The sequence below is a fragment of the Perna viridis genome, chromosome 4 (genome assembly GCF_037379345.1).
Source record: "Perna viridis isolate PV_CMFRI_1.1 ecotype Kerala chromosome 4, ASM3737934v1, whole genome shotgun sequence".
Classification (NCBI taxonomy): domain Eukaryota; kingdom Metazoa; phylum Mollusca; class Bivalvia; order Mytilida; family Mytilidae; genus Perna; species Perna viridis.
The window spans coordinates 11,620,801-11,647,235 of record NC_142448.1 but is presented as its reverse complement, the minus strand read 5'-3'; the positions used below and the strand labels follow the sequence as shown (position 1 = coordinate 11,647,235).

The window sequence follows — 26,435 nt, the reverse complement described above, 5'->3', positions numbered from 1 at the left end:
GACTGGGATACGCTCCGATGTACTAACGAAAACTTTCATTGGCTGATAATGAATAATAATGACGGCATCCTGATGTGATTCGAGTGTTTCGGTCATATATAATAGATACATATATGCAGAATATTACCATTCAGGAATGGGACGCGTCTCCCACAGTCGATGGCATATGCATAGAATAAACAAAAATATCTGAACTGCATAGAAAAATCTTGCATAAGTATAAGTGGTGTTGGAATAATTTTGTATTTTAGTAATTAAAATTTGCGGGTACTTTTGATGTAAGATATGTTCAATCCATCTTAAAATACATAAATTTATTTTCGTTGCGAATGGCATGCTTGTCATTTTAAAAGTGATTTCTCACTTGCCTCAAGACATCATCTGAAGAAAACGAAAAGTTTGTATCAGAAAACAAAATCTCACTTTCATTTTAGGCTAGAAACCACTAATTCCACTTCCCATAGGCTTCTATGCTAATTTCACTACATTCAATTGCTTCTCTGGACTTTATCTTAACTTTAACCTTCAGAGGACTATATATCAGCATGATTCTACATATGTCTGCTCACAGTCCTCAGAATGATATGTGGGGTTAGCAGACTTGTAGTGCAGTACTGGTCACCGGAAGTGAAGGGTCTATAAACAGCATGGGAAATCCCAGTGTTTTCACAAGATAGGGGTATATTTAGAAATTATTATGACGATTGGGCTGCACATCATAAGACGCAAAATGCACCTATATAATGTACAGAAACGTTTTGTCTTTCAAAAACAGTTTAAATTTTTAAAATAAAACGAGAACTTTTTTCACAGCACTATGAGAAACAGGGGGTGATTTCTGCGTAGGACTATTTTTGCGTATATTCCAAATGCTCATTGGTTGAATTGGTGGTCTGTAACTTAAAATTGAATCACGCGACGGTATTGAGTTCGAATGGTGGTAAGCATTTTTGTTGGAGACTTTTAGTGTAACGGGAAGTCATCTACGCGTACTAACCATAAGAGAATTTCTGAAAGTTAAACTTTATCGATAATATAATATGCAGGAAGCTTATTAGTCATAAAGGTAATGATTCTGATTAATATTCACAACATTATCTTTTTTCAACCATTTCAACTCGAAGACATACCAGTGTTTTGGTAAGTACAAGTCAATGGAAAAAAGTACGTTAAGGCTTTTTTACGGAACGGATCGGGCTCCCAATAATTTGTATTTTGTGGAACAGTTGATTGGCCATAAAACTCAGAATGCAATTCTGGTGGAATGTTTCGAATGCAACTGTTGTTGAATTTTGATGTGGTCCAATATAAAATTAAAACTAAAAAAAATCTTCAAAAATGGTTTTATTGGGTAAGATTGGGTACGATGATTGTTTGTACACATATCATCATTTAAAATTTTTGATTAGTAACGAATAATATAGGCATGGTTCGTCGTACTCTGTAAAATTCACAGATTAAATAGAGAATTCATTCTCGACGCGAACACGCTATCTCGAGACCACGGAGAATACTTCAGGCAAAAAACGAAGATTTTAATTATGTAACTACATTAAGAAAATCAGTTTTTATGGAAATGTCACTAGATCTTACACACAGGCAATTGGGTTTTATAATGTGAAGTTGTCCTGGTATGCTGTCGGTCTGATTACAATCGCTGTTTCAGTCAAATCCTATAAACAGGAATACAGCGTATCCGTCTCTGTTCATTCATTAACACAGGAATACAACGCATCTGTCACAATTCCATCGTCAACACAAGAATACGACGTATCTGTCTCGGTTCCATCATCCACAAAACAATACCATGTATGCAGTGAACAAAGTGAATGTCACCGCCAAAAGTGAAAAAAAACTAAGATATATACTGTCACATGTGACGGAAGAAACGAATCAAAGAAACTGACCTCGAAGAAATTCCAAAATAGAATACAGGAATGAACGTTTATTAATAACAACCTAACAGAACTCAATGGAACAACTATGGAAGAAAATCGGTCAAACTGACATATCTAAACTTATCAAACAACAATATAAAATATATAGAGAAAACCACATTCCGTCCACTAAAATATTTGGAAATGTTAGATATGTCCAGAAACAAGGGTTTACACATTGAAAATGCTAGTCAGAGTTTCCATTTTATATCTAAGTCAACAAGAAAACTATTCCTAAATCATATGCTGTGGCGTTCTCCGAACAAACATGATGTGTTTGATGGTTTGAAAAATTCGAGAATTTACCTCATTGAGCTGCGTCACAACTAACTGTTTCCATTCTACGGTTCGTGGTTTAGAAATTTGACTACTTTAATCTCTCTGGACATTTCGTGGAGTGCTATCCAAAACAGCAACTTTAGCTGTAGTGGACTGTCAAATTTGAAATTTTTGTGTATTATTGGAAACTATTCTAATTATGTACCAGATTTCTGTAAGCACAGAGACGGACCACGGAAATTAAAAACGCTATTTCTGTCCAACACCAGATTAGCTAACCTGATCGATCTACAAAACAACACACGTTGTTTAGTTCATCTTGAAAAACTTTCTTTAAACGACATATCTGTATATGTCATACCAAACAATACATTTTCAGAACTAAAACTGTTGAAAGAACTCACTGTGGTCAGACTTTCTACTCAACTAAAGGTGATTGATAAGTGTGCATTTAATAGTTTGTCATTGCGCATACTGAAATTCTCAGAATGTGATGGATTCTCTTTTTCAGAAGGATCTCTCAACATAGGATACTTCACTCGCGATTTTCAAATTTGAGCAGAAATTTGAAGAAAATCGACTTATCTAAAAACACCATACAATTTGACGTCGAAGATATAAAAATATGTTTGATCCACTTAAAGGTCTCTCAAAAACATTACGTTGATGAGAATGGAACTGAGTGAAATACCTACTAATTTCTTCGGACGTTTTAAGGAGTTTGAAGAAATCAAGTTGGACAATAACCTTATTTCAACGTGGTCAGATTGTAACACTATTTTTGGAGAAATGGAAGGTCTCAAATTGCTTTCTTAAAAAAATAACAAAATAAGCCACATTACATCAACAGCTAGAATTTAGAATGTAAATGAACACAGGTGTGACACTCGTATGCTCGTAAAGAACATAGTGTTAATCATTATTGTTTCATCATGCCCTGGAGTATGCTTTCTTACGTCATCAACTTTTTTTATATACTGTTGCAATCGATTCCAGCTATACAAAATTATGTCAAGGTAACGATACCACTCTATGATAGACGAGGATGAATACAAATATACTGCGTACGTTATTTTTTGCTATGATGATCTTAACTGGGTGAAAGACAACCTTATACCAAAGTTAGAGCACCAATTAGGCTTCAAACTTTGTATTCCCCATAGAAATTTCGAACTTGTACGGTTTTTTTGCACACAAAGTTGTTGACAACTTGAATGCTAGTAAAATTGTTCTTCCTATTCATTCAATCAATTTCTCAAAAACGAATGGTGTTTATTCCAACTGGCGCTTGCAAAAAGTAAATTGTCGTAAGAAGGAACTATGTCGATTTTGCCAATTTTATTGGAAGAAATAAAATTCAAGAATATGAATGCATCCATATACTCTATGATTAATTTGACATCTTATGCTGCTTGGAGCACAGATGAAAATGCAGTAGAACTTTTTTGTTTTTGGAACCAAGTGAAAAAATGTGTCATTAACTTCAACGGTCGAAATAAAGGAAAGAACTCCGTCTTTTCCGCGTTTGTGAAAAAAGTTTTTATATGTAGTGTTGACACCGATTGTCACGTAGTTATTATTGACGCAGTGTGATACTTTGATGTCCTAAGAAACAAAACAGGAAATTTTTATCAAAGATAGTAAAAAAATATCTAATAAAATTTTTAAAAAAAGCAAATACAAGGATAATTAAGTAAAGATGCTTTACCGACACGATTGTTTGATCCATGCAGAAGAAAAACTTATTGCATGAATTCTTCTTCCAGGAGAGAATTCTATTCATTTTAAACTGGAACCTTTTTCATTTAGTCTCAACATGACTGACCGAATATATATAGCCAAAATTAGATGCTCAAATATTGAATTTCCGATTGAAACTGGACGCTTGTCCGGAAAACAGAGACAAAATAGAGTCTGCCATCGTTGCAACGATGGTTTAGAAAATGGATGTCAATAAATGTAATAATAATTGCCTTGTAATAATAATTCCTCCTCCGCCGACCAGAAACGAATTTAAGGTATTTGGAATATATTTAAAGCTTTTTCCAGTTTGCAAAATTTTGATTTCGACAGAAATACTTAATTTAACTAAACGCCGAAGCCTTAGAAATTTCTGGAGTTGTCGTACTGTATATATTGTGGGATGCATGTTTGTGTTTTGTCCTTTTGTACATGCATGTGTCTGATGTTGAATTAAATATTTGTCTGTTGCACTTTCAAATACATCGATTACGATTAAATTGATAACATTTTAGCATAAACCGCGATGCAACTCAAAAGAAGCTCGTCACATAATGAAAGGTAGTAAAAGGCCATAACGGGTGGCATTATCATAGCCTAATCAAATAAATGCCATTCATATAAAAAAAAGGCAGAAATACACTTCTCCCTCAAAATATAAAAAAAAATAAACAAACAGGAAGTAGCAGAACGGACGAAAATTAAAAAAAAAAGAAGAAAAGAAACGAAAGTGATCAACACGAAATGAGTAATTATCTGTAATTAATATAACTAAATCTCTAAGCTTAACAACACATTTCATATGTGAATGAACCGACAACAATAAGAACAAAGAAAAAAGAAAAAAAAAAGAAAATAAAAAAACTGTTAATAAAGAGTAAAAAGCAAGGAGGGTAAGTAAACGCTTATAACCTAGGGTAGTTAACTGACTGTTTCGAAGCGAGTACAAATAAATATATTGATTTTTTTGGGCAATTTTCATGTATTGTTTTTATCCTGCAACCACATATTCTAAATGAAAGAAGCGAAATTTGTCCAAAATAGTTCATTTTATTCAGCAATCTTTGAGCGCAGCGGTTGGTGAGGGCACGTTTAACCTTGTTACCTGTTTCCTGTTTTTGACGTTTTTTAACTGTTTTTAACTGAAAAGGACCAGGAGACGAGGAATACAGCTTTGGGTTATTCGACACTTTTTATTTGTATAATAGAAAACTTAGTTGCAGAATAAAAGGCACTTAATTATGTCTAACTATGGTTAAATCATCATTTAAACCAAAAGATGATTCTTTTTCTTGTTATTTAACTTTTATAAAATGTGAAATAAATGTACATGCACTCTCATCTAGAGTCATAACAAATAACATTCACATATAATGTATTAATAAGTTCTGATTTTCTATCTATTAGATATATAATGTATTTAAAAGTTCCGATTTTTCTATCTATGAGACTTTTTACTTTTTTAAAAGTTAAATAACCATTTGACCAACTCGAAAATAGCAGAATTTAAAGAAATAATCTGTTTCCTATAGAAAGCTTATTTTCAAAGTATTTTTGTGCGTATGTAGTAAGTAGAATATTATTTACTTCTTGATAGACTTGTCCATTTTTTATTGAATGAAATGATTAAATTTTTATTCTCATAAATAAATAGATAGTACAGAGATGTTAATATATACAACACAACAAATACATTTCATGTGTAAGAGTACAAAATCAAGTTTCATCACCGATATCCACAGAGTCACAAAGGTTACAAACTCTCTCGTTACGAGGTTGGTTTCGTCACCTTCCTGACTCTATGGGTAGACAGTAATTTTCACATCTTAATCTACAAAATATATACAAAAGATCAAAAGGTAAATTTGATATATAATTTTCAAGCTTCAATTCTGATTTAAACAGTCGATAGCACAGTCATTTTTTTGGAGAAATTTCTATGTCTGATAACCACTCCTGTAAAATAAAATATCTCTTAATTTTTGTTAAATGCTTAATGTTATTCATTTTATAGGAAATGTGTCGGCGGCTCGCCAAACATTTGACAACCCACAAACATCAAAAATCTTTTTGATAAAAGTTAACCTTTTATTTTCAAAACCATAGTTAATAAAATTGACGTACAATAATTTCAATAAAAGGGATGATATTTTATTATCATTTTCCTGAAGCCAACTTAAGAAATTAATTTATGCTGATAGAGATTGGAAAACGACCAAGTTCTCCGTATACCATAAATGATGGCGTTGACTGTTTTAAATGCAAAATGTGTTTACAAAATTTGAAATGAATGCCTTCAAGCAGATCTAAATTGTCAAAGCCCCATACTTCAGAACCATATAATATCATGGGAATAACTGCTTTATCAGACAAATCAAGTTGACATGCTATTGATCACTTGTGGTGCCTACTTTTTCTAGTAAAAATATACAAAGCTTTTAAAGCTTGTTCTCTCATATATTTGCGAGTTTGTAAAAAAAGAACCACTCCTCGCAAAAAAGATACCAAGATGTTTATATTTTGACACAATTTCAAGCTCTTCATCTTCAATATAAAACTTATTTCTTTGAAATTTGTCCTTTTGAAAATATAAGGACTTTAGTTTTGTTAATATTAATTTTTAACTTCTGTATATGACAATATTCTGAAAATTTATGGTCCATGCTTCAAGTTTTAAGTGGAGTCCGAGTTGCTCATTTACTTTTGTTACTTTGCATGTATTATTTTAGTTACTTTATGTCCTTTGTCGTGTTTTTCCGTTTTTCATGACTGGTCTCTGTCCCTGGATTACATTCTTTTGATTTCCGCTAGAAACTTGATTCCCTTGATTACTCTTTCTATTTAGTAGATCTTGTAAATCTTTGGCAGATTCAGCTAGCAAAATAGTGTCATCTGCATACAATAATAGAAATATTTTTAGGAATACAAACAATTCACTCTCAAGATCACGAGAAATTGATTCAAGACAGTTTGTGCAAAAGAGTTTTGGAGATCATTTAAATATAATGAAAAGAGCAAGGGAGACAGATTTCCCCCTTGCCGGACTCCAATATCACTAGCAATAATATTTGAATCATTGTTGTAAATAATTCGTGACTTTACATCGTCACACATATTTGAATGACTCTAAGGAATTTACCATTAATATTGTTTAAGACAAGTTTATGTAAAAATGAATTTCTATGAACAAAGTCAAACGCTTTTTTCAAAATCGATAAAAGCGCAATGTAACTAATTTCTTTCTAACGCTAAGTAACAAAAAAAGAGCATATAATGAAAAAAATGTTATCAGTTGTCGAGTATCCTTGCCTAAAACCGGCTTGATTCTCATGTAAAATCTCTAAATGTTTGGTAATTTCTCCTAATCTATCATTAAGGATAGATGTAAATAACTCCCCAAGACATGATATTAATGTGATGTGTCTATAATTTTTAGCCTCGGCACTACTTCCTTTGTTCTTAATAATAGGTATGATATTTCCAATAAGCCACGAGTCTGGCAAAATATCTTTATTAAGTACAATGTTAGAAATGTGTACATAGATATCTATCATTAAGTCAGCTATCGATGCAATATATTCATTTATGATTTTGTCTTCGCAATTCATTGTATTAACCATTTTTTCAGTTAATAATAAAACGGTCAAATAGTTGTACTGAAGCTTGAGTTAGTTGGTAACTTCAAAAACAGACTAGGCATCCTTATAGGGAGCTGGAGAAGTTTTTTTGTGATTCAAAGAGAGCAGGGTTGGGCTACAACTTTAGCTTTTATTTTTAATGGGTGAATTATTGTAAAAATATATCTTGGAATATAGCTTAGTCCGCGTTAACTATTGAATAATCAAATATACCATAACCTTTTGATAATATGGCCAAGTTTATCTTAGGTCGGACACGTTATTGTACAACGTATTTATCGAGGAACATTATTTATGTGAGTATTACGGGGCGCCGAATGGGACTCTTGTGGTTTTGTACTGAAAATTCAATTTTGTACAGACAAAAGTGAATTTTGTTCAACAAAAATGAATTCAGATGAACAAAATTTATAACAGACTACAAATTTTCAATTTTGTGTCACAAAAGTCAATTTTTGTGGCACGAAAGTCAGTTTTGTGAGACAAAATTCAATTTTGTGTCACTAAATTCAATTTTGTGTCATTAAATTCAATTTTGTGAGACAAAATTCAATGTTGTTTCACAAAACTCAATTTTGTGAGACAAATTGAATTTTGTCACAAAAGTTAATTTTGTATGCAAATTAGTTCACAGAATCATTTGAATATGCAAATGAATTCTCTCATCACGATTTTGTAAAAAGGTTTCTCATTGGATATAGTAACCGCAGGTTTCCGATTACTTCGAGCAACGCAGGACGGTTAAGGCCGTTTTAAGTGAAATAAAAAAAAATCTTTTAAGTTGCATTCTATAGTTAAACTGTTTTGAAATGACTAAAATTGCTATTATACGTTTTCTATGAGATTTGTTTGATAAAACAGGTTTTAAAATACGCGATTTTTCAACTTTCGATTTATTGGGATTTCTCCTGGTTAATCACGTGATTATCTCCTGACATCTTTCAACTCAACTATAATATGCTTTTGCCCGACCTGTTAATAGCAACCAAATTTGTTAAAATTTGACAAGATAATTTGTATTAATGTATTTGTCCCAAATTTTGCTGGAAAAAGAAATGAAATGTCAGATTAGCCAAGAAAATCATATTAGAAATGTGTTGTGCGGTGCAATTTGTTAATCTGTCAAAGTGGGTGAAAGATTATTTTGTTCCACTACATGTATCCCTCACGATTTTTGCCAGGTACAGATATATTCCTTATTTCATTCAGATTCTATTGATGAATGACACAAGAAATTCGGTTGAGTGGAACAGGTCGGGCGAGGTGAAAAACCGACAGAGTACGTGTCTAACTTTCTTTTCCCGCTCAAATAATCTATCTTAAGATTCAAGATTAAGTGACACAGTGGGTTATACGATTACGATATCCGATATTTCTTTCACTTATGTGCTTTATTATAACCGTGCACATTCGTACCTTATTCACTGTATTGTAGTGAATGCTTTAAGTTTGTAATACACGTGTACATGATACTGCACATCTTGAATTCATTTGCATATCCAAAGGATTCTGTAAACCAATTTGCATATAAAATTGACTTTAGTGACACAGAACTGACTGTTGTGACACAGAATTGAATTTTGTCTCACAAAACTGAATTATGTCTCAAAAAATGAATTGCGTCATTGCAAAATTGAAGTGATCATAAAACAAATCTGTGTAACATAGTTTTGTACGACAAAAAATGATTTTGTTGTGACGGAATTCAATTTTGTGTACACAAAATTGATTTTGATTACAAAAAGATCAAGTCCCATTCGGCGCCCCGTAGGTATTGTATTTATGCTCTATTAAGTGACTGCAGCGTACTAAATAGTAATATATTCAATGTTATTTGAAAAAAAAAATATTTGAAGCGAGGCACCCCGAAAATCTAGAATCACCTTTTTTCGTATTCATAAACAAGTGTGGACACAGACTAGTTTTGCCCGAAAGGCAAGTATGGATACAATCTGGTTTTGCCTGAATTTGAACATACATACGTTTTGTCTTGAAAGAGTAATAAAGGGAACCAAGATTCTAGCGGAAATCAAAAGAATGTAATCCAGAGACAGAGACCAGGCATGGACAACAGACAAACACACCAACGAATATAGAGTAACTAAAATAATACATACAAAGTAACAGAATTAAATGAGCAACTCGGACTCCACTAAAAACTGGGAGCATGGACCAGGTGCACGGTAGGGTGAACGGGTTTGCATTGTCTAGAAAACTCCTCCATTTATTGATATCAATAATTGAATTATGCACATGTTGATAGATATCCAGTAACATATGTTACTAAATATCTATTGATATCAATAATTGAATTATGCACATGTTGATAGATATCCAGCAACATATGTTACTAAATATTTATTGATATCAATAAATGGGGAACAAATTTCACAATGGCTTGCCATAACCATGAGTAAAGTCATATACACATTACAAAGTTTTTTTCTTGAAGGTGTACTTGCATGGATGCGTGTGTTGAACTTGCTGTGTCATGTTAAGAATTGACCATTTCACTTTATGTAGGTTAGATCGGTAAAATTCTGGACTCAGTTTTTTTTAGATAAACAGAAACCAACAGTGTGGTATCTTAAAATGATAAGGGCCATAAACTCAAAATTAAATAGGAGCATTCTTTTAGCAGTTAGTAAATCATATCGAAATATCATAACAATTGATCAACCATAACTATAAAGTCATCGCACGAAAACCAAGTGAATATGTAAGACGACGACGACGACACGGACGCCGCCAACAATGACGCCGCTGTCAGCACCAAATCAATATATACGATCGCAATTTTTTTGCGGTGACACTATTATATTAAAGATATACATATACATGTATATATAGGCAAATTCGGGATGCTCCATTTTCAATTCCCTAAAAAGTCTGTCAATTACTCTTCCTTAGGACCAAATTAGTAGTGTGTAACTTGCTAAGAATTTACATCTATAAGGTCTTTGTTTTTACATTAGTCCTAGTTAAACAGTTCTCTAGCAAAGGAGAATACAAGTGTATAATGGAAAACTGTCCCACTTACAGTCATGTACTCAACAGATAACATTCGAATTCTTATGAAACAAAATCACAATACCGGTTTTGGAAGGACTTTAAGGTTAAACACTTCAGAATCAATATTTCAACTAAATCTTGTATCAAACAATTTATATACATTTGTAACCTGAAAAATGATACATTGGACAAAAATTGTATACTATAGTTCTTGTTTTGCAGCTGTTTTTACAATATAATTGTTTTGATTTCAAAAGCCAGTTTACCCTTTATGTACTTTTGTTCATGTATAAAACATACTTGATTAAACATTTGTAGACTTGACGGATCCGTCATGCTTGTACAGTTCATAAACTTTTTACACACAATAAAATGTACATAAAGTCATAATGTTTTCTATAAATCGGAAATTAAACAAAAAATGGTAAGTAAACTTTAAGTATTATAAAATATTTCCTATGTTAAACATCTGAAAAAAGAGTAATATTTACTTATACAATTTTTAAGTATAAAGGTGACTAAAATTACATTTTTATGTACATGTACAAACTTTACTTTATTGGCACGAAGTCATAAACAACAAAGGGTAAATTAAAAATCATATCAAGAGTTGTCAGAACATGTAGTCTGACATATACATATATAGCAAAACTAAAAATCGTTTGAGCTGCTCGGGAATGTACTTACATGTATACTGTACTTTTATGTGTACATAAGGTCTATATGTATAATGTAGAGTCTCTGAAACTTCATGTTACAGTAATGGGCAGCTAATTAGACTACCCCAACTTACCAGATTCCTCAATGCCATGTGCAACAAAACATCAAAAAGTTCATGAACATGATATACGTGTACGTATATGGAACATAAACTCCTAAAAGATATGTTAAAGGAAGGTCCTATTTTACCTTGGACCTCAAGTTTTCCTCCAGTAAAATGTGAAGAAATATGGACCATATTCAACTTGTGTTCTTAATAAAACGCAATTTAAATAATCTGCCTACCTCCGCGACTGCTTTATGCGTATTTTGCCATTGAAAAAAAATATTTAAAAATACAAGTCAAATTTCGTAGATGTGGCAGACTTCATTTCTAAAGAAATACGACGATCCGGAAAATATCATGGGTACAGATGGATGCATATTAAATGTGTGGGCAGTGGGTTATTTGTAGACCAAGAGACAGTGTGTTTGATAATAAAATGTTTAGGCTCCCGAATGCGTAGAATGTAGAAGTCGAAAATTGAAACGAAGAAATTATTATAATCAAGGTCCAAACTACCTATGCACATGGATTTTACGATAAACTCATGCCATACGGAATTTGTATTCATGGTTGCATTGACGGCTTTTCAAGAACTTTGCTTTGGCTAGAAGCTTATTCAACAAATAACGACCCCTTTGTAATTGCTCGATATTTTGTTGATACTGTTTGCAAACTAGGCGGTTGTCTTCTGAAAATTAAGAGCAGATTTTAGAACAGAAAACGGAATCGTTCAACAAATGCAAATATTTATCACAGGCCCTTGGGACCAGGATTTTTTTTATCTAATAAATATCATAAAATCATTTTGTTTACAGATTTGAGTTATTATGTGTGTTCTCTGACATGTCCGCTTGTATTAAATGCTGTTATACTATGCCCAGTTTTCATTTATATATAAATGTGAGATGCATTCTAAAATAGTACTCAATTAAATAGCGTTTACCCATGGCTGTCAACTTCCAGAAAAATGGAGTTGAATAACAACCAGCTTTTAATTTATAGTTAATAATTTGATATAACAAATTAATAATTTGATATAAAAAAATATTACAAATAAATAATTTTATATAACAAATAAGTAATTTTATATAACAAATTAAAAAAAGGAAATACCATGTTCCCAATACGCTTCCGTAGAAACTCTAAACCTAAACCTCATACTATTTGTACATATAGACTACTCCTACAATGTAAGAGGTTGGAATTCCGTTCCTCCTTACCCCAACCCAAGTCAGAAAATAGCTTGCCAGACAACCTCTAGCACTGCTGGAGTAATAAATAGGCCGTCCGTTTAGGCCTAAAAATGTTTCCAGTCACCCTACCGACCCTCCTTCTTCAGACCCCTACCCAAAAGTTTTTATTTGTGATTAAAAAAAATATTAAAAACTCTGCCGATTGTATTTTAGAAAACAAAATACGAAAATAAAGCCAAAGATGTGTTTTTTCCATCCTAGATGAAAAAAAAACAAAGAAATACTGGTTGTTTATTATTTAGAATCGATTGTAAACATACATGCCGTGAATGTACTCTTGGTCGTGGATAATCCCTTTTGGGATTCGGCATTTGAGATATTTTTGGAGATCACAAGTTGGATCATTAGGTCAGGGATCGACATTAAATCACGTGATAATGCATTTAATGAATTTAATGACTGCACGTGGTCACATGACAACTAATGTCCCCGAATACACCATGACCCACATTCACGGGTATGACTATGCATGGGGGCTGTGTTAACGCTTTGGTGCTTTACATCGTCCTTGTGAGACCCCAAATGATAGCCAAGGCGTTAAGAAAACCTCAGTCTGTCATGTATTACAAATACCATATATGAGTGCAAACCGGGTCTAACAGTATTGAGTACATACGTTATCACGAAAACGAAACCAAGTATTGGAATAGTTAGCTGATGGTCAGCGTCACTCATATCGTGCAGAAATGAAGGGTGTAACGGATATACCGAAAGTGCTATCTTTTTCAACTTTATTGTTATAGTGTTATTTAACTAGTCGGGCTTTGGGAGCAAACCTCTGCGTACAATTAATCGGTAAGGTCACAAATGCAAATTGGTAGTTCGACCAATATTTTTCTTTTATTTTTGTTTAATCATTTTCCTTCAAAAGTATGTATGTTTACATCTAAAAAATGTCTTTATCTCCAATTGCGTTTCAACTTACTATGGTCCTATACAGTTATGCACTTTAGTTTATTTTTATTCCTTTTGGTTTCGTCCCACACTTTCCCTGTTTATCATGAAAACGCAATTTACATTTAAAAATATACTGTATAGCGTTATGTCAAACTTTACTAAAACTTTTGGTATGACTTAAACCCGTTTCAGCCTGTGAAGTATACATGTACAGGGCAACGAAATCAATAATTAGTTATAATAGTACTTAGCCTTTTTAATACAGAAGGGAATTATTGTTGGTTTCGATGGCAATGAAGCAAATGATCAAAGAGGATGGTTAATCGATGTTAACGATTACCACATGGCATACTTATAAATGGTTATATAATCACCTGGCTGTATAGAAGGCAGTAGTTGTCCAGCTACAAATAGTCAGGTAAAGTTTCTTTTCTGTCATGTTGAAATACAATGATGTTGTAATACTTTAAATCGATAAATGCTCATTACATTTTTAATTTTAGAAAGCTTTCAGTTAGACTGGTTATAGTTTCATTTAATGTTTAAACTGAATATTTTTGGCATCGGGGTCTAATTACTCCCCACTAGTATATAACCACGGATACTAGTGGGAGCTAGCCCCTGTGGTCTAATGCTATACACTTTTAAGTAGCAGTCTTTAGATCAGAGAGGAGGTGATTCGTGCATGTCAAAAGCCCACCAAATTCACTTTTATTTCTTATTCAGAATCAGTTACAGACCACATAACCAATCATAATTTTTCATTTGGGTGTTTCGCTTTTGAGATAAAATTTCAATAGATTGTACATAAAATTAGCACTTTGCAAGAGTTATTGTTCTTGATTTTGGTAGATTTTCTTGATTTTAGTGGGAGATTACGTAAAAATATAGACTGAAAAAATATTGTTTGTTCGGTGGGTTTTTGTTCACCATGAATCACTTTAGTATGAACAGTGTCTGATTTTTATGTGGACTGGTACTTAAATTATCACATAAAATTTAAGGAAAACATAAATCTCTCTGCTACAAGCAATATTAAATTGCAATCTTTTGCACATATTTCTTTAAAACAAAGTGCCCAATTGTGTTTTTTTTATTGTCTTTTCTTTAGTTGACTACAATAAATCCATTTATTAACCTTCTCTAAAAATGTAACATAGACTGTTCGTACTTAATTTTTTTATCAGTGGGTTTTTATAAATTATGTTATACATTAGTAACAAAACAAAACAAAAAAACCAAAAAAAAAAAACAAAAAAAAACAAAAAAAACAACAACAACAAAAAATTCATAACAAATTTTATGTTATTATTGTATTGTATAAAGTCAACCTTTTCATCGATAACAAAGATCAATAATCGACCATGCATATTGACCTTGACTTGCGTACATTGAAAGTAAGGAGGACGCCTTATTCATTACAACTAATTATGTACCTCGAAGCAACTTTAAAGAAAATGAACACAAGATGTAATCAATTACGTAAGATTAATGGATCTATCCTTTCAGATTCTACCAAAACAAAGTACGCGAACAGATGGCAAGATGTGAACTGTTTATCGGTTGTATTAATGAATATCAGAATGAAAAATATCAAAAGACGCCTGAAATTTTGATTTCATTAGCATTCATAATATAAATTATGTGTGAAAATGAATAATGGTGTTGATGCATGTGCAAAGGCATTTGAAAACATTCTCGATGAAGTAGGACATTTTGGATACTTTCAAAAGAGGTTGTTCCTTCTGTCGACATGGCTTCAGGTTTTGGCCACATCTGTGGTATTGTACTTCGGCTTGTTGACGGAGTTGCCAACCAAGTTCCATTACAAATGTTCCGATTCTAATGTAACAGAAGGACAAAATCAGTGTGATAATTTAACTGTTTCTGGTCCAGTACAAAATCTACCAGAGGTAAGCATAAATTTTATATATTCATTGTACAAGATTCGTATACCTGAAGCAAAAAAAAAAATAGTATGTTTGTTTCCTGCTGGCATACCTACCTTTTTTGTGCCTAGCCTAAACATTTGAAGGTCATTTGGATTAAAACACCGTTTAAGAATAGATAGTTTCCCCATTAACTCAATGTAAAATGTTTTTGAAAAATAAAATAATGTTCTTACCTACCTATCTACCTATATGCGGATCCAACTGGGGTCCGGGGACCAATTTCCAAAATTTATGAAAATAGCCGTATTTTAAGACCCCCTGTCGTAAAACTACGAGATGGGTTTATGTCGGTTGGCGGTCCTGGTGTCCTTTAGGTTACCTAGCTACCTACCTTCCCTATTGTTGTTTCTTGCTGTAGTAGGAAACAAAGACTATTATTTTATTTGGTCTGACTATATTTCACGTAGGCTATCTGTGATATATTTGTTGTAACAAAAACAATTAACTTAAACTGGTTCAGAACACAATTTAAACTAATAAGTTTCAACTTGACGCATGTTTTCAGTTACTATCATATCTGTGATGGTTTGATATCTTGAGGTTGTTAGATGACTAACGAGCTAATCGTGATTCTGTAGTAACTTAACTGATGGTCAGAGATGAATGTTAATGTCCATGCAATTACGAATGATCAGGAGTAAACCCAATTAAGTGTAGTTAGGGTATGTATCCTGTACGTAGTGGGTTTTGTGACCTCGGTCATGACCGACTTTTACTTCACTATTCTGTGTGGAACGAGTTTTATTATTTCCCTTTTTGTGAATGTAATAATGACCGAATATAACAGTTTTTGAATTGACCTGGTACCACTTTATATAGCTAGAGTGTTTCCAAAATATATCATGAACGTGTTCAGTGAAGTAGGAAACATTGATTTAATATATGATAGTCTTCTACCTTGTGAGCTATTCAAGCAGAAGTCGGTGGGCATTTCATAGTGGTCGTTGTCATGGCCTACTATCTCAAGTCCTATCATTATTTAAGACAACAGGTAACTACATTGATAAAGTATGTAGTGTCTTCGTACGGCGTCAGGAATCGTGTCGAGTAACCCCAACTGGTCAATTTTATAACTGCTTAAGAGGTATATTTGTCTACAGATTCAACAGATATTGATCGTTCACTTGGTACTTGAAAATATAAAAAAAAACCAAAAAACAAAAACAATTAAATCTAAAATTAAATTCTTCATCGTTAAAGTTGTTTCTCTTTTTTTTAACTTTATCGAATTATTTGTTAGCTGTTCCCAAACATAGAAATCGGACGTGATGTTTCTTTGATAACCTTCGAAAATCTCAACATCCCCATTGATAGGAATATCACCTCCAAAAGGGAAATGGATTGATTTCTATGAACAACTCATTGAACTGAGGTACAAGAAAATATACCATTTAACTTTTTAATTCAATAACATTGTATTAAAAAAACGGCATTATGCCCATCGGGTCTGTCCGGCACACGAAATGATTGTAGACCCGTGCTTTGAACTTTATGTATTCACGATCTAGTTTGATTTTCATAAATATGTAATTGCGAATAAAAATTCAGATTAGGTAGGAAGGTTGAAATATGTAAGGCCAATAACTGGCCCATAATCTCTTTACAAAACAATTCAATAATGATATATTAATTTTTTGAAATACTCATAAATCCTGTTTTCAGACTATCTGTATTTTGTTATAGTTGATTAATTGGATTTGAGACAATAGTGACATAAACATTGGCAAGTCATCTTATATTCATTTGTAATAATTAAAAAATTGCTGTAGTTACGCATATAAAACGTTTCGATTTTGTTTTTCAATTCTGAGAAAAATCTTTCGAGATTTGTTCACGATCATCAATATTCTTTTCCCTCTCTTTCAATTTATACGTTTAAAATAATGTTTGAACAAAAAGAAATTCCACCTGCATTGAAACTGGACGCTTTCGGAAGTTTGCTGTCATTTAGTGCACATATCACCACTTTGAGGGGCCTTCGATCCCTTTTATGCTTTAGTAAAATTGAGGCGACCGTCCATGTGAACAATGAGAGTACTGTAGACATAATAATTCATGCTTGTGTTTTTTTTTAAACAGTGGATGTACACAAACCATTCGTCTTCCGATGTGGAGACGATAGCTTATGCACAATCTTCCGGACTGGCGGTGGGAACCCTACTGGGAGGTTTTACAGCTGATCTGGTTGGGAGGAAACATGCGTTGTTCCTGTCATTTGCCCTAATGATGTTGTCTCACGCTTTGATTCCAGTTTGCTCCGATTTCATTTGTTTTGGCATTGGAAGGTTCCTTGCTAATCTGTTCGCCGGTAAATCTTATATATGAATATTTTCAACATTGTTGAAATGAAATAACAGATAAAATACAGTTTTGTTTAATTGAGTACATGTATACTATTTTCAAAAATTGCAATGATATAGCGACAGTTTTAGATAACTTCACTACTTAAATCAAACTAACAGAGAAACAAAAATAATGACAAGGAATATATTACATTGAAAGTTAAATGAAGATTTGTGAAATATATCGTAGATTGCATTTAATTGGCAGTAATATAAACAGGAGTTAATGCCAAAGAATTGACCTACCAAAGTTCAACTTAAGTCATATAAGGTCTATTAACTCGTGAATCTGTTTTCAAGTAATTTAAAATTGATTGGTGTACTATGGCATATTGGTTTGAATTAAACTGATTAGGTAGAACCAAATTATAATGAATTATATAAAGCTGTAAAGATGGAAACGGCTAGCAAAGTTTTCATACACAGAACCTATTTCAGTTTGTAGATGCTATCAATAGAAGGAGAATGTATGAAAAAATACCATGTATTTATAGATGATAGATTCAATGTTTAATATATGTTTATATATTTTATGTATCAGTAATTTCATTATCACCCAAAATAACAATAAACTAACAAATTATAAGGTGACGTATACAAGTAACACATATCAAAAAACTTTCTTACAAACTTCACAAAAAATAGCACTAAAGAATTATTTACACAGAAACCAACGGAAACCCCAGTAGAATACTAAGTTAAGAAACCAACTCTACCAAAACAAGAAATGGACCAGGCACACCGGTAGGATAAATGTCTTTGCTTTTCCAGAAAAAAAAACATTATTTTTCTCCATAAAATTATAATGAAGCGAAATTGAATGTAACAAAGGTTAAAAAACTTGTAGGTGGTTTCATGGTACCATCGTCAGTGTTGTATATAGAGTATGTAGGTAGAAATTGGAGAGATGTGTGTATTTGTACCTGCCTGTGGTGGCTCGGTACGATCTTTATGAGTATAACAGCAGCGATTACCCATAATTGGAGATACATCGCCATTACATCTGGTGTAATAGGTTTACCTATGTCTGGGCTGTATTTGTAAGTATTTATGTATAACCGTGCACTACTTTAAAACAATGAAGCTCGTTTTTTGGTGAAGTTTATTGTTGTAATCGTGAAGTTTTATGTTGAAATGACTAATACAAACCATTTTAGGTCAATATATGTCCTTCCGGGTTACTATTTTTTGTTCTTTTTTATATATAATTTAATGAACAAATTGACATTCTTTCTAATTCAATTTTCGTAAGCATGCAGAACGAGTTTTTGTGAAGAGTTGCTAATCGAAATTAAAACAAAGAAGTTTAAGTATTAAGCGTTTAAACAGAAATACTTTGTTGTACATGTTGACAAATCTTTATATTTAACATATTTTGACAAAGCGATTAATGTGAGTTTCTCAAAAATATTTTTTTTATTATCTTTACGTCATTCTCTCTTCTTGTATACAACTTTTTTTTCAAAATAAAATTTAGATCTTCCTTTGTCTTTGATTTTAATGGTGTTGATGCGAGCTACTCCTTGAAAAACTTGTACAGCAGATCGAAACTTGTAGTATTATATGATTGGTACTTTTGTATTTGATAACTGCTTGGTCGATGCCACTGCTAGTGGACCAAAGATCCCCGAGGGTATACACCAGCCTAGTAGTCGGACTTCTCTGACCACGAATCATTTCATATATTATATATCGAAATTTGTAGTATTTCAACTTTTAAAATCCATAAAACACCAAGGCTTCACTCCTTGTATTGCACATGGTAGAACTTCTTGGTACTTGAAATAGCTTTCTACTTCAATACTTTTGGCTTTTAGTTCTTGTATACATTTTTTTAATTTAGATCTTCCTCTGTAGTTAATTTTAATGCTGCTGATGAGATGTTTTTCCTTGAAACACGTGCACAGCATATCAAAATTTGTAATTTTATATGATTGGTAATTTTGTAATCTAAATAATAAAAAAACACGTTTTCATACATACGTTGTGCTTACCTTTTTTTGTACAGAAAAGAAAAAATTTTTTTTCTTATACTTTTATTCATTACCTGCTATGCAATGCTTACGTCTTATTATTTTTTTTCCAGTTTACATAAAAATTACAACAATTAACTTTTCTCAGGTTGTGGTAGTGTTTGGTCAGTTTTGTTGTTACAGATGCCAGTGTTAACTAATTCAGTAGCGACAATTGAGCTTAATTTTCATATATTCAAAAAAGCAAAAATAGGGAAGATAAATTTGGCATATAACAAGTTTTTAAAGTTACTTTGGGAGATCATAGCTGACCATTTTAATTCATGCCATAAACTTAAAAAAAAAAAAAAAAGCATTATTCATTCTTAGAATTTATATCATAATCAATGATTGAGTTTTCTATGTCGTAACTGATCTTTAGTGTGTGAAATATTTAGTGCTACACGCGATATTATAATAATAAAAAAGACATAAATATACATGATGGTTTCCACTTAACTATAAATCTTAAGTTGTTTCAATGTTATACAATTTTCATATTGCGATCAGCTCCAGTAAAGTATTGCCAGAAATAAATGGTTCTGGACCGACTGTAACATACTAGTTTTAATTTGAGAGCCTGAATACACAGGGAATGTGTAGGTATCCGTTGAATCAATGCAGCCTACGTACGGAACCTTTTTAAGTAATTTTTATTCATACACTCAAGCTCATTATTTAATTGGTGCATCCTTGAACTAGTTTATCCATTCACACGAAAAAAAAAAAAAAAACAAACAAAAAAAAAAAAAAAAACGCTATTATAAAATATCATTTTTTTTCCGACACAGTCGGTATATTTTCGCCCTTTGGCCTTAAAGACGCTCTTCCATGGAAACGCAGGACACCTGATCGTAATTTTGTTTCCCGATTGGCCAAATAGTGATAACATAGTGGCATTCGAAAAAAACTGTATCGAAATTGCGTGCCATGTGTTATTTCCTGAATGAGATGCAGAAAATTATAAGTAGAAAGAACAAAATATTAACGCGTCGGCTATCTTTTTTTAAAGATAGTACTTGTCTTAATTTCAGTATATTTCCAGAAAGTTTTAGGTGGTATTGCTGTCGTCAGAAATTTCGAGAAGCAGAAAATACGCTGAGCGACATGACGTCATGTAATTCTCACACCAAACCCGACGTGACGTCTGTTTGTGATGAGATAACAATAGCTGTGATAAATACCATGCGTGTTAGAACTTATACATATTTAGATGTATTTAAAACAAAGCAACTAATCACAAGCTCTGTGATTCTTTGCATTGCAAGGTGAGATAATAATATGTTATAAATATGAAGTAACATAAAGTTAAACATGGTAATAAGCTAGATAACAAAGGCGAAGGGTAAAAAAATGAAAAAAAAGAAAGAAAAAAGGATAGAAAAATGCAGAAAACTAGGAACTTAAACAAAGAACGGAAAAGGGAAGTTACATGCAGTAAAGCAAGGTGAGCATGATCAGAACGAGAACAGAATGTTTATATCACAGAGACAAAGACTAGACCAAGAAAGCAAACAAAACACTATACATAACACAAACTGACTTAATAGAATACAAAAAATATAAGTATACAGAATAAATTAGCAACTTCACTAAAAACTTGAAGTATGAACAAGATGTAGCGGTAAGGTAAACGTCTTTTGCTTCTCTAGAAACACCCGTCTTGTTATACCCGTCGGAAGAAAATCAAGAGAACTCTCTCAGTGTGGAAGTGGATACTTTCCGCGTGTTCTACGTTGCAACTTGACATTCACATCTGATGTCCAAGTCTTGCATAAGTTTTTTTAAATTTTTTATTAAATTCTATATACTATTTTACTACTAAGTACTGTATCCCATACAACTAAAGATTAATTATTTATTTTCCTTTACAACTTGAAGTTACTCGGCAGCTGTTTTCACTAACCAAACAAATAAATGAAAAAAAGGAACAAATCGCATGAAACAAAAAAAAAAATAAAATAAAAATAAAGAAAATAAATGTAAAACACCTATCAAGCATAAGTTTTAGTATTTGACTTGATAAAAATATCATTAACACTGACATAATGCTTTATAAAGATTGTTATACACTATGGAAAATTTCTTATTTATATTTTTGTGGTCGTACTTTTTATGGAAGTTTTACCTTAATCTTTACAAATTTTCACCAAATATATCGTTATCGTATGCAAACAAAACACCTTTTTTCCATTATATTAAATACATCCAATATACTTCTTAAGTTAGAAAACTTGAGACCCCTAATTTTATAGAAAAAAGTTTTTATGGGAATAATTTAAGGTTTTTCCTACCGAAATGTCGGTTTCGACCAACTGCCTATCACTAAAGAAAACATTGTTTCTTAAAGCTACTTCACTAGAGTTGTCGCGCTTGGATGATAATATTGGATTTGGCTTCCTATTTCAATATATTTTGTTTTGAGTACTTCTTTCTTGCATACAATTTATCTTGAACTCTCGTTTCTTAAGTATTTGCTTAAAATGCTACCAATAAGAAACTCAATCCTATGACACGTGTACAGCATACCGAAATTACACTATTTATATTATTGGTATTATTGTATTTTATATAATGATTACTCAAACAGTATTTTCCAAAACATCACATGTGTTTTATCTTAAATGTTTGGAATTAGCTAAACATATATCCGAATATATGAATAGATGAAAGAGGAAAGGAAAACCCATCACATGTTGAAGAAATCAGTCTTCATTGTGCAGATGGATACACCGTAACGATCCACGAATTCAAGATGACGACCATAAACTTCTGTGGTAATGACTTCAGTCTTGTAGCAACATAACCCTGTTCCAGAAACCTAACTGTAAGAAGTCCAGCATGGTACAAAAAATCTGCGCAGTCACGGCAAGCTCTGGCATAATGTATGAATTTTGATATGAAAACTCCATGCATAGGTGCTGAAGGTATGTTGCCACAGATGAAAGGAAAGTTGACTATACGGAATGAAAAATCAACGCGTTTGTCGTATAGTTTGGTCAATAGTTGTCCCTTACCATCGATCTCTAAGTGTAGGTCAAGATATGAGGCTGATTTCAAAGTGTCTGTAGTATCCTTTATCTCAAATTATATGGGATAGATGCGATGTATCAAATCACCGAAACTGGTATTGTTTAACGATAATACTACATCTAAATAGCGGAAACTAAGATTAAAAGATCTAGCTTAACAATGTTCTTTTTTTATCAGATCAGCTATAAAGTTAGCGTCATAACTTTAGCGTCATGAAGGAATAGGTCAGCAAGAAGAGGATCACAATTTTTTCCCATTGGAATGCCGACCGTTTGATAAAATCATAACATTTTTTTCTGTCACATATGATAAGCAATAAAGAAACCCTCATGTCACAGAGCAGGCTGCAACTGGCCCCATAAATCGTTATAGGCAGATTCAGCGAAATAGCTGCCTTCATATACTCCAACAACAGAAAAGTAAACTGAAACTGAAAACGAAACAATATATATATATATATATATATATATATATATATATATATATATAAATATATATATATATATATATATATATATATATATATATATATATATATATATATACATAGAGGCCAGAAATTCACGACTTTAACTATACCGTTGAACCTGATCCATTCGCCAGTTTTTAATGAAATTCTGGTCGCTCATTTATTTTTGTTTCTTTGTACGCGTTTTTTATGACATGTTCTTTGTTGTGTGTTTGTCTATTTTCCCTGTCTTGTCTTAATCCTTGAAACACATTCTTTGATTATCGCTCGAATCTTGGTTCCTTTGATTAGTTTCCCCCTTCCCATTGACTTCAGTGAGGTACCTAATTTATATTTGGCAAAAATATGTTGTAAAGTGTTGTTGGTTTACCTTTCCTTTTAAGGCTAGGCGGTATTTAGTGATCAGACTCTGTTTTTCCGTCCACATTTCTTCAACTGTATTGTACATCGTATTTTGGAGTATTGTGGTTTCTTTTGACAACCAAAATTTCAAAGACTTAGATTTGCCATGTGGTGTGAGTTCACCTATTTGTATTTGGATCTCCTTGAACCGCTTATTTATTTTTTTAGAACTTTCAGGGAAAAATTTTCAAGAAATGCTGTTGTGAACCTTCTTATTTGATTTTGATCCGAACGAACTTTGGGTTTCCATTATATATAAAACGGACTTTGCTATTGACTCGAAAGATGGTAGAGGGTACCCAATTTGTTTCAGTGAACGTTCAGAGAATGAAAGCTAGAAAATGTCATATGTATCTGCTGTTTTTATATTTGAACGGAATTAATTTGAATCTTTTGTGCAACACTGACCTTACATATTTCAGATAAATGGTGGGCATATTCATTTTGTATCCGCAACTTCATATAAACCACTGAATGAATCTAAATAAAACTTTCAAGGAATGTTTACTTTGTACATGTAATGTCATTGTGCAACTGCTATTTCGGTTTTTGATAAGAAAAAATGATGGACTTCCTTTAGTTTTAGTCTTAGACTTTTCCATCAACTCCAAATAGGAAACTTGTTGTGTATTAGTATATATTTTGTACATCTTATAGTTCATCTTCTTATTTGAAAAATCTTTGGGTTAATATTTAGACTTAAGACATTATAAAGAGTCAAGCATACGGACATGACTTTCCAATTACCAGAGAATGCAGAAGCATATGGTTGTTATAACATATACATTCAGTTTTATTGCAATAGTATTGACTTCAACATCAAAGTTAGAAATGAAATAACAATCATATCATTTGTTTCAGTTTTGTAAGCTGTTTGGTGTACAGATGTTTAATGGCTAAAGTATGGGATCTCACAGATAACTTATACATCGACAATTGTCTTAGATACTCCGTAGATTTACCTATCATTTTTACTGCTTTGATAATTAGTAAATGGTAAGTCAGTAAAAAGTATTTCTTTTCATTATTATTATAATGGTGATAAAGACTGGTGATAAGAAAAAGAAGCAGTGAAAAACAACTACAAGAAAAAACTGAATAAAAACAGTGCCAAAAACCATGTACACGAGTATGATTTTGTTCGTCACATAAAGTACTTCTGCCTCATAATTTGAAATGCTTTAGATTGACTTTCAGTCGGTTGCTTAGAGAAGTAAACCTGTATAATTTCAGTATTGGGCGGCGCTGGTGTATATTTTTGTATTCCCTGTCTTCTGGCTTTACACTAGTTTGTATTCTTCTCCTTTCCATCGTCAACGACTTGTTGAAAGATGACGAAATAATTACAGGGATATCCTTATTTGGAAAACTGGGCGTAGCTGCAACTATTATTCTTCTTTATTTAGTTTCCCTAGAAGTCTTTCCGTCAACTATAAGGTAAATGCAGATATGTGATTTTATTTCTGACTCAAGAAGTTCATGAATATATTTTGGAGTTATCATAACCAAAACATACTAATATTAAAAATTAAGCGAATTTCTATTAGATCTTCTTATATAAAAAGTTTATATTACTCAGTGTTACCATGCTGTTTTAAACATATAAAAAATGATGTTTGAATATACAAAACCATGTACAAAATTGCGAACTCATAGTAACTACTCATATCTCATCAATACTTCACATATCTTGATGACACACTGTTTTACATGATTTTGTACAAAATAGAATATAATTCCTGCAATGACATTACTTCATTTTTAGAGTTAACATACTAATGACATATAAAAACTATTGTATACTAGACATTATTTATATTTTACAGATGTATGGGTACATCACTTGTTGTTATGTGTTTTATTAGCGGCTTGACTGTCGGTCGTTATCTTTATGTGTACTTAACAAAGGTATGAAGAAAAAAATGAAGAATTTAATATTTTTACTAATGTTGTATGCCAGTGAAGCTGACAGATATGGAGTAAATATGTCAAATATTGGAGTTTATGGTTCAGCTAAGGAAAAACTCTGCCTGTAATGTCACCTTAAGTACTATAACTTTCATTCGACTTCTTATTAAAAGTGAGATCTTATTCGCTGACATTTGACGTAGTGCTTTTCTTTTCTCTCATATTAAAGCTACTTTACAAAACACATGTGAATTACGTGGTCGTCATTATTATAGTAATGTAAAACTATACTATTGTTTTTAGGGGTGACATTTACTCATTTTCTCCTTTTAATCTTTCAGACTTACCATTATACATCAACTTTTATTGGATATGGATCTTGTATGTGTTTTGTTGGTTTTATTTCACTACTTCTTCCTGAAACCTACGACAAACCGTTACCCGATCTTGTCAGAAGTCGACATAGAATTATTGCATCTAAAGAGTCCACTAGGATAGCACACGAGGGCTGGAATATGCTATGACTTATATGATGTCTTTCAATCATTCATTCATTAATAAAGTCTTCCATATCTGGCATCTCAAATTTATTCTTTTGTTCACATTCACATTTTATCATTCATATCTATTTCATCGTAGACATTTTTCTTTTTTTCTTATATGCCTTTTTTATTTCTTTTTAGTATTTTTAATTGTTAAAATAAAGACTTAATTCAACTTTTGTCTGCGGGCGCATGGTAATACTGGTATTTAATTCTGTGTTTTATTTTAATTTAAAGCTCAGTGTACATAATT

At 32.1% G+C, this 26,435-nt stretch overlaps 1 protein-coding gene and 1 pseudogene across 3 annotated transcripts; both read left to right on the top strand.

The window, feature by feature from the left end:
* The first annotated feature begins 3,107 nt into the window (after positions 1-3,107).
* LOC148618859 (toll-like receptor 2) lies at positions 3,108-3,809 on the top strand (annotated as a pseudogene).
* Positions 3,810-13,778: 9,969 nt separating this feature from the next.
* On the top strand, positions 13,779-26,219 carry LOC148618858 (solute carrier family 22 member 15-like). Of its 3 annotated transcripts, XM_088578158.1 has the most exons (9): positions 13,779-13,940; positions 15,032-15,435; positions 17,554-17,782; positions 18,664-18,856; positions 20,863-21,096; positions 24,594-24,728; positions 24,966-25,169; positions 25,559-25,640; positions 25,982-26,219. In XM_088578158.1, exons 2-9 carry the CDS (start codon positions 15,175-15,177, stop codon positions 26,162-26,164), a joined length of 1,521 nt encoding a protein of 506 aa, XP_088434284.1. In that variant the 5' UTR covers positions 13,779-13,940; positions 15,032-15,174; the 3' UTR covers positions 26,165-26,219. The 3 variants fall into 3 exon arrangements, with proteins under 3 accessions (XP_088434284.1, XP_088434286.1, XP_088434285.1); XM_088578160.1 differs by lacking the exon at positions 20,863-21,096 and having other exon boundaries at positions 13,782-13,940; XM_088578159.1 differs by lacking the exon at positions 13,779-13,940 and having other exon boundaries at positions 14,939-15,435.
* Positions 26,220-26,435: the final 216 nt, after the last annotated feature.